Here is a 16,400-nt window from a genome sequence, read left to right on the forward strand (position 1 = left end):
ATCGGACCTCCCGCGGAAATGTCGATACCTCTCCTCCTTCTCTTCTCATGTTCATGAAGACATGTGGAATTTGTACGGCAATATACCTTTTTTTTTTTTTTTTTTTGACCCTGGATTTCCATGTAGTCAGTCACTACTTGCTCATATTCTACAAAAATTGGACACTACTGTTATTCCCAACTAGACTTCTTACTTATTTGATGCTTGCGTATACCGTGACTTTTCCATATTAACGATTTATAAATATTTGGATTTACATATAATGTTAAAAGAAGCTATTTTTCCCGACTAAGGAGTAATAAATATATATACCCTGTTTCAAAAAGAATATACGTATTTCGAATAAATATATAATTATTAAATTTTAAGACATACAAATATGAAATTTTACATTTACGAACCTCTCAAGTTCAAATTAGATGTTCAATATGTCCTCCATCAGCGACACGAACAATATCACATCGAGACTCAAATTCCTCCCATACTCAGGCAAGCATGTCCTGCGTCACTGATGTTATGGCAGTACGGATCCGGTTCTTCAACTCTTCCAAGTTCTGTGGGAGTGATGGTACACTCATGTCCAAAATGATTGTCGCATATCCATAACTGTCTTCTTGTAAGAATATAATTTGATAATGATGTTGCAGGGTACTTTTAATACTGATACTATGTGTATAATCGGGAAATGTATATTTGTGCTAAATTTAATAAGGAAGGAATTATAAATACGAAAATTAGAATGAGTAAAACAAAATGTTGCTAAATGGACAAGAAAGTTTTATTTTCGATTTATTATTTACTGCTCGTTTGACATGAAATTTGCCACATACATGTCTCTGCCGATTGTACACATACTAACATTATAAGAAATACCGGATGAATTCGTTATCAATTTATATTCCTTAAACAACATATTTATAGACATGCGACAATAATTTTGGACATGAGTGTACATAAACGTTGTCTTTAACGAAACCCCACAGGAAGAAGTCAGAGTTAAATCCGGTGACCGTGGAGGCCAGCTGAGACATGCTAAGTCACCAGCTCCTTGAGGACCAATCCAATGGTTGGGTAGAGTTTCATTCAGATATTCACGCACTTGGCGACTCCAGTGAGGGGGTGGTTCCCTCTTGTTGTAAAATGAAGTTGTCTTCGTGCAGCCTCGGAAACAGTTTTGTAACATAGCGAGATACTGCTGACTGTTAACCGTGTTTCCATTAAAGAATGGGCCGTAAACAGATGATCGGGATATCGCACAAAACATTGACTTTGGGCGAATCTCGTACATGTTCTAGGACTGCATGTGGGTTCGGTAGGCCCCAAATTCGAACATTTTGTTTACCTAATCGCTAACACGGAAAGTCGCTTCATCACTGAACACGATGCGTTGTGCAAAAGTGTTATCATTGTCAATAGCATCCAGAATCTCGTTACAAAATGCCACACGTTTGCGTTTGTCATCAGGACGCAGAGCTTGTAACAGCTGTAATTTGTACGGCTTCATAACTAACCGACGTCTCAAAACACGCCAAATTGTTGTTGTCGGCACTTGTAACTCCTGACTGGCACGACGAGTTGATTTTGAAGGACTACGTTGGAAAGCAGTTTGAATTCGTACAAAATTTTCTTCAGGAACACGAGAGCGGCCACGACTCTTTCCTTTACATATACATCCTGTCTACAAACTGTCGATACCATCTGCGAATGTTCCACCCATTCGGAGGATCAATTTGGTACCTCAACCTGAAAGGTCTTTGCATTGTAATGACGGAATTGCACTTCGCAAACTCGAACACAAAATGATTTCTGCTGCGGAGTAGCCATTTTAAACATACGACTGTTACTAAGCAAACCAGAAGACAACTGACATCTAGTGGCTATTAATATAAACTAGTCTATGTATTCGTTAATCCAATGGACAAAATAATTCTTCGTAATACGTATATTCTTTTTTGAAACAGGGTGTATATAGATCTACTCCTTACTGCTCTAGTAAAATAATCAGGTCTGTCGCATTCATATGCGTCTGCTTTCCTACACCGAAGCCATCACGTACTCTGCAAGATGCTTTTGCAGGCACTGTGTGAAGACAGTTTGGACGTTCAGGATGCAAGAAATAAACTTCCTTCCGTATGACTTTTGGCATCTTGTGAGTTTTATAACTTGTAACAATAAGAGATATATTTTAAAGAAAATGTTTGAACTTTCAGGTTAATTGTGTTATCTATATTTTCCAGGGGCTGAAGCACCATTATACCTTGCTCTTCTTCCACCCAATGTCGACAAACCAAGAGGAGCGTTTGTGTGGTGTGATAAGCGTATTGTGCCATGGGATCAGTAGACGAGCTCTTCTGAAACTATTTTCGTATAAGGTAAAGTCATTATATTTCCTGAGTTAATAGACTTTGGAATTATTAATACGTTGCTACCAGCGTAGAACTATACGAAAACCGAAGATTCAGTGCAGTATAAATAAAATTAAACATTGTAATTTGTACAAAGATCGTTTCGTGGTAATAATTTTCAGAGTGAACTACAATTTTTATCGAACTTTATATATATATATATATATATATATATATATATATATATATATATATATATATATATATATATATAAATAAATCATTAAGTTTATAAAAGGAAAAATGGACCTACATGAATATGTGTGGTGATTATGGTAATACTAAAAAAAAAATACTCATTGTTCAAAAAAGCTCTGTATTCTCCAAGATTATATGAACGTTTTTTTTTCTTTATTTTTAGAATTTAGTGTACGCGCGTATAAAATTCTATTTTAATCTAGGCTTCAAAAATATAAATGTTCATTAAACAAATAAATAAAATCTACTGTTTTTCTGTAGAAGTACGATTGTTCTTTATGAAGAAATTTAATTTAGAGAACCACGCTTCTTTTATCAAAGTTTTAAATCTGTGGGAAGAAATAATCTTGAAATTGCATACACATGAAACATTTAGGCCAACATGTAAAAGGGAAGCTGTCACATAGTTCCGATAACTACAATTATCATAGTTTATATTATCTCCATTTGAATACGAGCATAGCTGTTTGTTAAATGCTTACACTATGTATTTAATTGCCCATAATCTAAATGGAGTTTGATTTTATTTGCTTTGATATATAAGGCCTTATTCGTGCCTCGTTCAAGATAGCTTTATGCGAAATTTTCAAGCCATGAGTATCATATGAACATTGAGATGGGGGGGGGGGAGAGTGCGATAGGGCGTGTGTTAAATATTGAAGCTTTAAAAATTTACGTATAGTAAAATTTTGTAAAAACAATGGAAAAAACACAAAATTCACAAAATTACATTGAACCAAGGAACTTGGTTCTATATATTATTCCAAACGAATATATGAAAATTTTTATGTAAAGCAAACAGTAGAAAATCCTTTAACATAAAGTTTGTATTTTTAACATCTAAACAGTTTGTATTGTGTTGAGGTTTTCATAATTATTTTCTTTAGTTTGAGTTTTAAGTCCATGAAGAATTTGTCACACAGTTCATTCAAAGTCTTGTCAGTCGACTTCCTTCTATATTTTTTGTCTTCTTGTGTAGGTTTGTGCGCAAGTGTTTTTTCCGTTCAGCTATATACATAAATGATATAGCCGTAAATTCGTAACTTTACGTTCAGCCTCTGCGTAATGGACGAGTTTGATAACACGTAGAATTATTTATTTTTTTTTTTTTTTTTTTTTGCTTTTGTAAACTTGTTTATTCAAACACACATTGTAAAAGAAAGTTTCTCCAGTTTTCACGCAGAAGACCGGAGTTGGATTCCCCGCCGCGGAGCCGTCTTGTTACTCAAAAATGTGGACTTTCTTACAAAATACTGATAAAGAAGAGTTTGATAAATATTTGCTTAAATTGCAATGTTAATATTCAAAATATGAAAACATTTACTTTTGAGAGAAAATAGGTTATTAATTTCTCGGTAGTAAAAGCGGTTAAGTTAGATGCATCTTTCTATTTATATTATATACATAATGTTAATAATGTATATAATGGAATTAAGCCATTGATAATACATTAAATTTATATTTACTTAAAATATCATGCTTTCACGACGCCTTTGGTTCTTTAGGTAAAGCCCTTTCACCCTGTCGCATACTTTTCTTGCAAATTGTGAAGTAGGAAGTTCAGGATGTGTGTCCTTAATTTTTCTAACTTCGTCATTTTTTTCTTACATTAAATGTATCTGAGATTTAAGGAATGTCTCCATTTTCAATATTCACTTTAAATATTTCTGCTAATATGATCCGTCCTGGATCACTAAAGCATCTACCTTCACTAAAAAGCATCTACCTTTCCTTTCTTGTCTTGGTTCTGGTGGCTGTAAATCATGAGTTTCCGCTTCCACTATTTCCGTAGACTATTTATCTTCTTGACTTTTCCCTCATTTTCTTTCATCATATCTGATAATGCAACGGATGTAGCCGCACTCTCACTGGGTAATGTGAAAAGTTTATATGTATTTTCTGCTATTCTGAGCGAGTGGCTCATGAAGCCAACTAGCTTTCCTGTCCAATCAGGGGCTTTGGTGTAGATAGCAGCCACAGCACTTTTCCTAAAGATTCTGGAGCTTATATTACTATGCAATCCTGCTGATTTCCAAATTCTTTGCATAGAATTGCTATATTGACTCACTGAAATGGGTCTTCCTGTATCCGTTATGAATACGTATTCATGGTTGTGTTTGTACACATTTGTTACGTATTCGATGTAAGTTTCGATGTGTTTAGTTTTCTCAGATATACAAATATGTACTAGTCCTTTCCTTCCCATCAGTGTTGGGCAAAATCAATTGAAATCAATTGCAATTGATCAATCAATTGAAAGTAATTGCTCTGAAAATCAATTGCAATTGATTTCAATTGCAATTGATTTCAATTTGTAATTGACAATTAATTTCAATTGCAATTGAATTCAATCATAAAATTTGCAATTAAATTTTCGTCAATTGTTAATTGTTAATTGGTCACCAGGCAATTGAAACTTTTAATTGTTAATTGTCAATTGCAAAGGGTGCAATTGAAACATTCAATTGTTAATTGCAATTGACAATTGAAACTTGTAATTGTTAATTGTAATTGTTAATTGCAATTGAAATCAGCAATTAAAACTGAAGATAAGAAGAAGTGTGTATATTGTATTGTCCACTTGTTACTATTTTACATATTTCAAATAAGGTACTTATACGAAATGCTGGATACTTACCATCCCTTCCCCCCCTGGGAAGAAAGCCGTGAAACTAAGTATTTTTTAAATATATTATGTTTATGGTTCTATCCCCCTCGAAAGAACTCTATATGCCTGTCATGCATACAATACGAATGAGCACGAACGAGTTTTCTTTGAAACTCGATCGACTCGAAGCAAACATCTTTGAGTTCGACTCGAGATCTCGGCTCGAAAAATTTCTCCCAACTCGACTCGAATTCGGATCGAGTTTCCAGTCGAGTCGAGCCAATTCGAGCTAAATCCTTTGTGTAGTTCCAAGTACTACTATTTTCAAGTATCCTACATAGACAATATAATTATCAAGGATACTACTACTACTACTATAACTAATTATTATTATTACACCGTGTACCTGTATAAACATGGAATATAGGCGGTTTGTGTCGGAATACTAAAAATTAGTTAACTTTCGATCTCGGTAGTCAAGAAATCTTCAGGAGGCAAGGACATTGGTCACGAGGTTCTTGGTTTGAGTTCAGGAGGAGCAAGTATTCAGGCTCGAGCCAAAAATTGTTAGAAGTTAGAAGATCGAACCGAACCAAGCTGATTGCTTACCCCAACCGAGCCGGTTCGAGCCATTGGCTCAGTTAAGTTAACTCGAACCCAGCCTATGGACTCGTTTCAACGGAGCTGGTTCGAGCCATTGGCTCCAATCGAGCCGAGTCGATAACTCGTCTTTACCGAGCCGGCTCAAGCCATTGGCTCAATTGAGCCTAGTCGATGAGTAATCCCAACCAAGCCAGCTCAAGCTGTACGCTCAGTTGAACCGAGCCGGGCCTGTTGACATCACTATTCCGGTTGGGCTTCTACTTTGGCTAAAAAATTGGACCGTGCAGTTCTCAGCCTTGATGGTAAGAACTACAAAAAATGATATGAAATCTTTAGTTTTACGTCCCACGCTTATGCCGGTTAGGCCAAAGGAGACGGTGATGATGGAAAATGAATGAAATGAAGAAAGTGAGAGGAAATGGGAGAACCCCGAGAAAATCTACGAGCACGGTGTTTGTCCACCACAAAGTCCAAACTGCGCAAGCTGGGATCGAACTAGGGACCTCAAGCACCGGACCCTCTACCACTGACCCACCGTGCCCCCTGGTAAGAACTACAGTACATACTTATATTGGTGCTCACGGCGTCATTAACTTGTTCCACCACCAACGAATTTCGAGGTACTTTATTTTGCATCTTTTGTGCGTGTTTTGTGTGGCTTTGTGCGCCTATTCCCACATTTTGTGCATCACCGGAAGTGGGTCAAAATGGGCCTCGAAGGTGGGACGAAAATTACCCACTTCTCCGCCACTACCGAATTTCGAGGTCCTTCCTTTTCCATCGACTACTGAATTTTCGTGCTGTTTCGTGCCCCCATTTCCACGTTTTGTGCGTCACCAGAAGTGGGTCAAAATGGGCTTCCAAGATGGGACGAAAATGACCCACTGTTCCGCCACTATCGAATTTCGAGGTCGTTAATTTCACATCGCGTACCCTTTTGTGCGCGTATTTCGACGTTTTGTGCGTCACTGGAATACGGTCAAAATGGGCCTCGAATGTGGGACGAAAATGACCCACTGCTCCGCCACTACCAAATTTCGTGGTCCTTCCTTTCGCATCGACTAGTGAATGTTTCGTGCCGTTTCGTGCCCTTATTTCCACGTTTTGTGCGTCACTAGAAGTGTGTCAAAATGGGCCTCCAAAGTGTGACCAAAATGACCCATTGTTTTGACACTATCGAATTTCTAGGTCGTTTCTTTCGCATCGTTTAGTGCCATTTTTTAAAAAAGTTTTCTGCACCTATTTCTCATCTTGTGCATCACCCTAGGTGAGTTAAACCGGGCTTTAAAGTGGAAGTTAAATGGCTCACTGTTCCGCCGCTATCGAATTTCGGGGTTGGTTCTTTCGCATCGTTTAGTGTGTATTTTGTACCGTTCTGTTCGCCTACTTCCACGTTTTAAGCATCACCAAAAATGCTTCAAAATGGTCCATCAATGTGTGAGGAAATAGAGCCATTGTTCCGCCACTATCGAATTTGGAGGTCGTTTCTTTCGTATCGTATAGTGCCTGCTTTGTACTGTTTTGTGCTCCTATTTCCACTTTAGTGCGACAACGAAAATGGGTCAAAATGGCCTACAAGTATAGCGGAATAACTTAATGCTGTTCCGTCACCATCGAATGTCGAGGTCGTTTCCTTCACATTTTTTATGCATGATGTGTGTCGCTTTGTGCATCAGTGGGAGAGGGTCAAAATGGACCTTGAAAGTGGAATGGATATGTCTTTTTCTGCCATATTTGTAGGTCGTCCTTGACCCACTTTCGTTGGCCTACAAAACGTGAAAATATGCGCAGAAACGGTAAAAACATGCACTAAACAATGCGAAAAAGCTACCTTGAAATTCGATACTGGTGGGAGAGTGGATTATTTTTCTTCCCACATTGAATGCCCATTTTGACCCACTTCCATTGATTCACAAAACGTGGAAATAGGCTTACAAATCGGTAGAAAACACGCACAAGATGATGTGAAGGAAACGACCTCGAAATCGTTCCTGGCGGAACAGCATTAACTTGTTTCGCCATATTTGTAGGATAACATTGACCCATTTCCGGTGACGCAGAAAACGAGGAAATAGGCGCACAAAACGACACAAAAAATTTCCATGTAATTAAGCTAAATTTCCATTTAAGTTTGTAAGCTTAATTATATGGAAAATTTTATACATTTTTCCTTTACGTTGGTCTACTTTACGTTGATTTGGGACTTTTAAATTTTATTCAGTTCTCCACTGAAAAGTATCTTAAATTCAACAAGGAAATAATTATTAATTATAATTATTATCTATATAATTGAATTCATTGTAATTTGTTCCATAACAAACACTTTATCATTTCGTACTAGCTGTTATGCCCGTTCTTCGCATGGATCAGGTAAAATATCAATGTAAACGAACTGAACAACGGGAGAACAATTAAGAAACATTTCTTAAATTGGATATATTTTGTGTGAATATATATCCAACAACGTATATGTGTTTTCATTGGGAAGGCCGATAGGGGCTGAATTTGAACGTATACACTATCGGGGGTGTCACTATACGTCTGAGCAACCCCAATAAATATGGATTCGACACAAATTCTACTACTTTTACATGTCCCGGTGAACCACTCCTCAGACCCCCTTGGTTCGTATTGTGAAAAAACCTCCTCTAGCCCCCACCAACCCCCAACCAATACCGCGAAAACTATGAATGCGACACTAACATCTGCCATTTTCTACTACTTTTTATATATGCCGGTAAAAGTCCCTATAATCCTCTGGTTCCAATTTTGAAAAAAACAATGCCTCTGGCTCACAGCCGATGGGGGCTGTATTTGGAAGTCAACGCCTGTGGAAGTATCACCATTCATCTCAGCGACAGCGAAAACTACGGATTTGACACTAATATCGGTCACTTTCCATTATTTTTACATGTCTCGCAATTCCCCACCCCCGGTGACTCCCGGCCCGCATATAATGGTGGCTAAATTTGAAAATCATCGCTAATGAAAGTATCACCATTGATCTTAGCCACCGCGATAACTACGGATTTGACATCCGTCATTGTGGATTATTTTTACATCTCTCGTGATCCCCTTTATAATGCCCCCTTTCTTACCTGATGGGGGCTAAATATGAAAGTAAACCCGGTCTTGAGTCTCACCATTGAGCTCAGCTATCCCGAAAACTATGGATTTGACATTAATATCGGTCATTTTCGATTATTTTTACATGTCTCGGAATTCCCCCCTCTGGTGACCCAAGGCCCGCATACAACGGTGGATGAATTTGAAAGTCATCGCTAATGGTAGTGTCGCCATTGATATCAGCAACCGCGAAAACTATGGATTTGACACTAATATCGGTCATTTTGGATTACTTTTACGTTTCGGTTTCCCCCTCCCCCCGTTGACCCACTGCCCGCAGCCGAATACGGTGAATTTGGAAGTTAATGCGATCGGAGTTTCACCATTGATCTCAGCGACCGCGAAAACTATGAAATCGACACTGATATCGTTCTACTTTTACATGTCCCGGTAAACGCCCCCCTGAGACCCCCTGGTTCGAATTTTGTTGAAAACGCTTTACCTTGGTGTGGGACCTGGACCAAGGTATCTTTGACCAAAATTTGGTAACTCTCGGTCGACTTTTCTGGTCCCCAGGCCGGTCCCGGTAAACGTCCCCTGGAGACCACCTAGTAAGAAATTTAAAAAAAAAACTCTTCGTCTTGGTCTGGGGCCTAGACCAAGCTACCTGTGACCAAATTTTGAAAAGTTTCGGTCCACTCGTCTCGTCCACAGGGCGCACAAAGATAGACAGACAGACACAAGAACAAATTCTATTTTATTTATATTAGAAAGGTCAGATCCGCCGTTATTGTATTAGTGCGGTGCTTGAACGATTGATCGTACAAATTTAAACTCCGACGGGTGATAATTTTATAGGCTTGTTTTATTACAAGTTTAAACTCTTTAGTCAGTAGAGAAGAGGGCGTGAATCATGGGTCAGAGTTGATGACAATGGGTTTTAGTGGGTCTGTGGGTCACAGTGGGTAAGAGTGGTTTATAGTGGGTGGTGGGTCAGAGTGGGTCATGGTGGGTCGTGGGTCACGACGGGTGGTGAGTCAATTGGTCGTGGCTAAAGTTTTCATTGCCCCACGTCCTCTCTGAACTAGTGTTGAAAATTAATGAGTAAAATCAATTGCAATTGATCATTCAATTGAAAGTAATTGCTGTGAAAATTAATTGCAATTGAATCAATTGCCAATTAATTTCAATTGCAATTGAATTACAGAATTCAATTGCAATTACTTTCCACTGCAATTACTTTCAATCAATTGATCAATTGCAATTGATTCTCCTTTTTTAATGGCCAACTGCAATTAACAATTAACCATTACTTATTTCAATTGTTAATTGCAATTAACAATTAAATTTACAGATTAATTGTTAATTGTTAATTCAATTGAAATTTGCCCAACACTGCTTCCCATGTTATGCTCCGAAACTTCTGCGACGTACATTTTTTTGCACGTTGGAACTGTCTTCTTTATCTTGAGGAATGGTTTCAAAAGTTCCGCTAAAGTAAGCAATAAATAATCACGTGCTGTTGCATGCTCTATTGAAGATAAAACTTTGGAGTTTTTCACTCATTTTCTCCAGCAATGCTTCTGCGGTTTGTTTTATGGAACAGTCTTCAAATTTTTGTACATCTCTACTTGTTATAGTGTTCGCTCTATTTTATTCACTCGGATCTGTCTTTAGACTTGAATGATTGCAGTGATCTCAACTATGCGTTAATAAAACCCATTTGTTCTTCGTAGTTATTCCAGTTCATCCTTTTAGCTTGTATAAGATGCCTGAAAAATACCTTTAAAGATCCTAGGTAAGAAAATACCGTTCCAGGTTCCTTACTTTCTCTCTGAGAGGTGACTAAATCTCTAAATTTGTTCACACCTTCGGATAATAGTTCCTCGATTGACGAAGTATTACTCTCATGAATAATAGCTTTAACTCGAGCCACATGCTGACTCGTATTCTTCCTATTCAAACCAGAACTCATTTGAGAATTCAGACTTTGTAGGTTCTGACGAAGAATTAGCTTCTAGACGCTGCATTCTCATTCTCTTGCATTATTTCTTTAATTTTCCATTCCCTCAATGCGGAATAGTATTCTAGTCTACCTTTTTCAGCTTATGTTTCTTTACTAAAGGCTGGTCCAGCCTAAAAACATTGGAAATACATCCTGCTATGGAACACTTCTTTCGTCTTCTTTTAACTTTGTCCAAAGAGCTTTTCGGTAAACCATGTCGAATGTTTCTTGCTCTTTCAGGACTCCAGTTGTGAACCTCCCTTACATGTCTTGCCAGGTGAATAACTATTCACACGAGTTTTTGACGGGTCTTGAAAGCACATTTCTCTTAACCTTCCGTCGCAAAGTTGGGGTGTACCATACCCCAGCCGTATTACCTAGTTTTCACTATTAGATGACTTTACGGGTTAGCAAAAAATCAATAATATAATAGTAATATCATATGATATTATTATATCCCAACTCGTTAAAAATGTGCTAAAAATATAGACAAAGCTATTTGAGGTGAGGGGGTGCAATACACCACACCTTTGCAGTGGCGGTACGGGTATCTACCTTTCTAACGGAGGGTCAAATAATGTTTTAGAGCTGTGTACTGTTCTAATACTCTATCGACACAAGCTTTTAAAGAAAGGCAACGTGCAATTGCTGGAAACAAAATTTTGTTTTTCAGTGCCAAAAAATCTTGAAATTCTTTGAACGGGTTGCGTACCGAAACTTCTACTGAAATGCGCTCCTAAATTTCGCAAGGTCTTCCGCAGACCGAGGTAGTTTGAAACATGCCTTGGATGCTGCCAAATTTATTAGATGGCATATAGATTTTACGCAGACGATATGCGGGAATTCTTTCCGAAGAAGCTAGGAAATAGTGTTCTCCCACCATCATATTTGTGTTGTCGGCTGAGAAACCAACTAAGTTTGAAAGTGGAATATTGTTTGAAACTAAACAGCTCCTTAAACAATTGTATAAGTGTTTTGCACCACTAGATGGCAACTCGACTAAATCTAGAAACCTAGTTTTTACTTTGAGAGTGAGTTAATTAAAATATATTACAGTAAGAGCGCATTGTTTCTTTACACTTTGATCTGTTTCTTCCATAGTGAGTGAAAAATAAGTCCCTCATGCACTTTTTTCTGAAACTATTTACTGAGTGCATTCCTCATAAGCACCCCTGCTTTCGTGCTAGGAACACGAGTTTTATTTTATTTGTTTATTTTTGTAAACTTCGTGTTCTACTGCAGGTGATGATTCTTGTAATTTCATTATTATTATGTAATGTTAATCCCAAATATAAACAATTTCTGATTGAATGCATCACATTTTATTCCTACAGTAATTTTCCATATTTAAAATAAAGCACTAATCACGAAACAATGGTTTTAAAACTAACTGGGGTTAATGGAACCCAGAGGTTCACAAAAGTTAACCATCCACTTTCTATCCTACGCGATTTTCTACTTTGTATTCGTATTTCTGAGATAATCTGTGTGGTCTTCCTAATGGTCGATTTTCCGATTAGTCTTTAATTTTGCATACATAACATGCTTACATAATCCGCGTAGACCTTACAATGTTTGTTAAACCATATATATTATATAGTTCCCCATTCTCATTTCTTATCGTATACATTAGAGTAAGCGACTATATTTTCCTGAGAGTAAGTTACCGTATTTCAGAACAATAGACATGATTTTAAGCTTGAAATTCCTTGACACAATTTGCAACAAGAGAATAAGAACTCAAATTCCTTGCTTTTAGAGTACATTTAATTTCTTCGTGCATATGATTTTGCTCTGTTAATATTAATCCTTGATATTTCAAAGTACTCACTTTATCAAAAGTACGTATTTGATATTTTAACGTCTTCATGTGTGATCTTACCCTATAAAGTTTCAACCGAAAATAAGTTAGTAATGTTTGTTAAAGCAAGTAGGTATATTAGTCACTCACATCACTGTATGATATTAAAGTTCAGAACTTTTATTTCCGTATACCAACAGCCATATATTAAGCTTAAAATATTTATCTAATTCCGCCCATTAATTGCTTCACAATGCTAGTTACAGGTCAAAAAATTAAGGATGTCAGAACTAACTTTTACTCTATATTATTATTTGGTTAATGCTTATTTTTTAATGCAAGGTCGCGGTGACTCAGTGGTAGAGTGCTTACTTGTGCTACTTGAAGTCCCTCATTTAATCCTCGGCCAGGTAAATTTCTGCTGAATAAACACCGTGCTCGTGTTTTTTCTTGGTTCTCCCGTTACCTTCCTCTTTCTTCATATACTTTTTCAAAAGCTTTTATAAAAGAGAAACTACATAAAACCACCACCTGTCTCCTTTAGCCTAACTGACATAACCGTGGAACCTAAAACTTAATTTCAATTTTTCTTGCAGAAAATCAAAAGCACTGTAGGCATTGAAATTTCACATAAAGTCTCTCCTAAAGGAAATATTTAAGTTAACCGCGGTATCTCCTAAGATACACAATTTTAGTGAATTATCCTAGTCAAAAAGAATATTTTATAAGACTTTTTTTCACTTTCCCTTTTGCTGAAAAGAACGACACATTTCAATACAATAGCTTACTCTTATAAGTCTCTTCCCCCAAAAGATCAGCCAAACAGTGAAAACCGACCCATACATGGGAGGAAAAAACGACGGCTATTCAACTACAGCTTAGTTTCCACAAAAAAAAAAAAAAAAAAAAAAAAAAAAAAAAAAAAAAAAACTCTCAAAGATCTTTACTCTTCAAGTTAAGTATCACAAACAATTGTCAAACACAAGAAATGTTTCCCTTTTCTACACTTTTTTCTTCTACCAATACTAATTGAAAAGAGAGGGTTCACAATTCTTGAAATAAAGCACCAATTTTTAAGTATATGCTATTCTATTTTTTCTTTATTTCTCACTATTTACATTATGTACAGATTTTCTTTTTTAGGGTAACCCCAATATTTCTTCATTAGGTACAAAAAATAATTTTCTAAATGTAAAATAAATCTGGATTTACACAATATTCAACATTTGTACTTCTCGAGATATATATAACGGTATTATTTGGGCAGGCACTACTAAAAATTCTTTCGGGTACGTGCCAGGACGATCTTTCAAACATTTGTTCAATGATGTCTAATATATAGTTATTATCCATCCTGCAAAGAAAGCAAGATACATAATTATAGATAAAACATATTTTCAAACCTAAACAAGGTAATAAGCTATACCCTGGCCGGCGAACGATGATTTCTGACAGCTCAGCTCGAAAGGACGACTGAGGAGTGCGGTATTGCCATGAGTTTCTCGCGCAAGGAGAGAATCGTCTGCTTCCTCGTTGAGGGTGAGAGGGGGTGAGTGATAGCTTGGCAATGTGTGGTGGTTACCATGGAGACGCGACAGGTTCTGAGCCTAAGGTTGGTTGACCTACTGTCTTCTGCTCGCTCGCCGTGGCCTTGTGCAAAGCTGTCAGAAATCATCGTTCACCGGCCAGGGTATAAGTTCTTAAATCCTATATTTAAGCAGAGAGCGTACTACTAAATTTCTATCAATATGAGTAAGACACTAAGATTTTCATTCTTTCCAACCTATTTTTCATTCCTCACGAATCCATGCATTCAGATTGATAAGTATCAATTTCATTTTAATTTGCAATAACTTTTTTTTTTTATAACTAAAGAAGCATCTCGCCCATGGATTGTACCACATTTTTAAGAAAATACTGTATAAATAAAGTGAACCTAATCTCATCTTAACTCACTTGAATATATTCAACAAATAGTTCTTCTGTTTATCAGTTCACCCTCTGATAACCCTTTAACGTGTAAAACTGTTTCATTTCCCACAACACCTAATGTGATTCGAATACTGTCAATGACTATTTTTTGACAATAAGCAAACCAACTATAACATCTATTATTTTAAAAATGTCAATAAATAAGATACAAAGATTTTCCACCTAAATACACGTATTACTTCTTAATTCTGACCTTTTATAAGTGGCCCCGAGTTCGATTCCCAGTAAATAAATAGATTTCAGGATAGTTACCCTTCCTACCTAACATGGAAGATCTACATCACATCATCAATTCTTTTATTTTTTCTTCCCTTCATTTTCCTAAACAATTTATACCTCAGTTCAAGAATAAAGTTCATATAATTGTACAGTTCGCCTTATGAAAGGTTATACTCAAGTGGTTCTCAGTTGTTACTGCGACCCTACGACCCACATTAAATAATAAAAAGTATTTTGTGGCTCATCTAATTTTATTCAAATACACATTGGCATTCTACGTAATGGTGTCGCAGCTATTCCAAAGCAATTAAACGTTGTAAACCATATCTCTAATTACAGTTCGTTCAGTCTCTATGAGTAATTAACATTACATTTGTTTGAGGATGTGAACACGCTGAGCGACCACGAATGTTACAAAGTAAGGTTAGATGTTTAAATTTTAATAAATCAAAATTTAGTTGGTTGCTTTTATATGTCAAATATTTCTTTCAAACTAAAATATATTGTAAATTTGTGAATATCAGTCGGTGAATATCAAGTAAGTGTAATATAAATCCAGCATTTCTAGTGACTTGAAATTTTCATTTTCTGCATAGTACTTCGCATCATGTTTCTACATCAAAATAATTTTTTCATAATGAAAAGGAAAAAAACGTCTCGTGACCCACCTAAAACAGCCACGACCCACCAATGGTTCGCGACCCACACTTTGAGAAACACTTATTATAGTCTGTAATCTAAATTCCCCATACCTACATTTCCTAAAATTTATCCTCAACATTTTATATAAGATTTTCGCAACTGTCATACATCATCAACCACGAATGAAATCTCATATTACTAAATATAGTTTGTAATCTCGCGTAGCGTAGTCGCTAACGCTCTCCCCTTGGGTGCGCCCAGTCCCGGGTTCGATTACCGGTGCGGTACTTGGTCGAAAAAACTCAAACGTTTTTTCAGTCCATTTCCGTGAATGAAGTTTCCCCATTCATACTAGGCAAATGTCGTGGTGGTACACTCATGTCCAAAATGATTGTCGCATATCTATAACTGTCTTCTTGTAAGAATATAATTTGATAATGATTTTGCAGGGTACTTTTAAAACTGATACTATGTGTATAATCGGGAAATGTATATTTGTGGTGAATTTCATAGGAAAAGAATTATAAATACGAAAATTAGAATAAATAAAAGAAAATATTGCTAAACTGACAAAGTTTTCTTTTTGTTTTATTGTTCTTATTTACTGCTCTTTTGATATGAAATTTGCCACATACATGTCCTTACCGATTATACATATACTAACGTTATAAGAAATACCGGGCGAATTCGTTATCAAATTATATTCCTACAACAACATATTTATAGACATGCGACAATAATTTTGGACATGAGTGTACCAAACTTATAGGTCCCAGACCATTTTTTTCCTTCCCTTTCCCTGAATTGTGCTCGCCGAGGGACGTTATTCCTTAAAACGTGAAGGGCTAAATGACCTTCGAT

The 16,400-nt window shown here is 36.6% G+C and overlaps 1 protein-coding gene across 2 annotated transcripts in view; it reads left to right on the top strand.

The window, feature by feature from the left end:
• The window catches only part of LOC145671297 (carbonyl reductase [NADPH] 1-like), a 221,520-nt gene that overhangs the window by 56,204 nt on the left and 148,916 nt on the right, over positions 1 to 16,400 (top strand). The window contains exon 6 of one of the 2 annotated variants that reach the window (XM_081740264.1): positions 2,238 to 2,372. In XM_081740264.1, the coding sequence (XP_081596390.1) occupies positions 2,238 to 2,341 (104 nt within the window). In that variant the 3' untranslated portion in view covers positions 2,342 to 2,372. Of the gene's footprint in view, positions 1 to 2,237; positions 2,549 to 16,400 lie in introns of those variants that run through there. The other variant, XM_081740263.1, reaches the window with a different exon arrangement.

This window comes from Thermobia domestica, chromosome 15, assembly GCF_964235325.1.
Source record: "Thermobia domestica chromosome 15, izTheDome1.hap1.1, whole genome shotgun sequence".
Lineage (NCBI taxonomy): Eukaryota > Metazoa > Arthropoda > Insecta > Zygentoma > Lepismatidae > Thermobia > Thermobia domestica.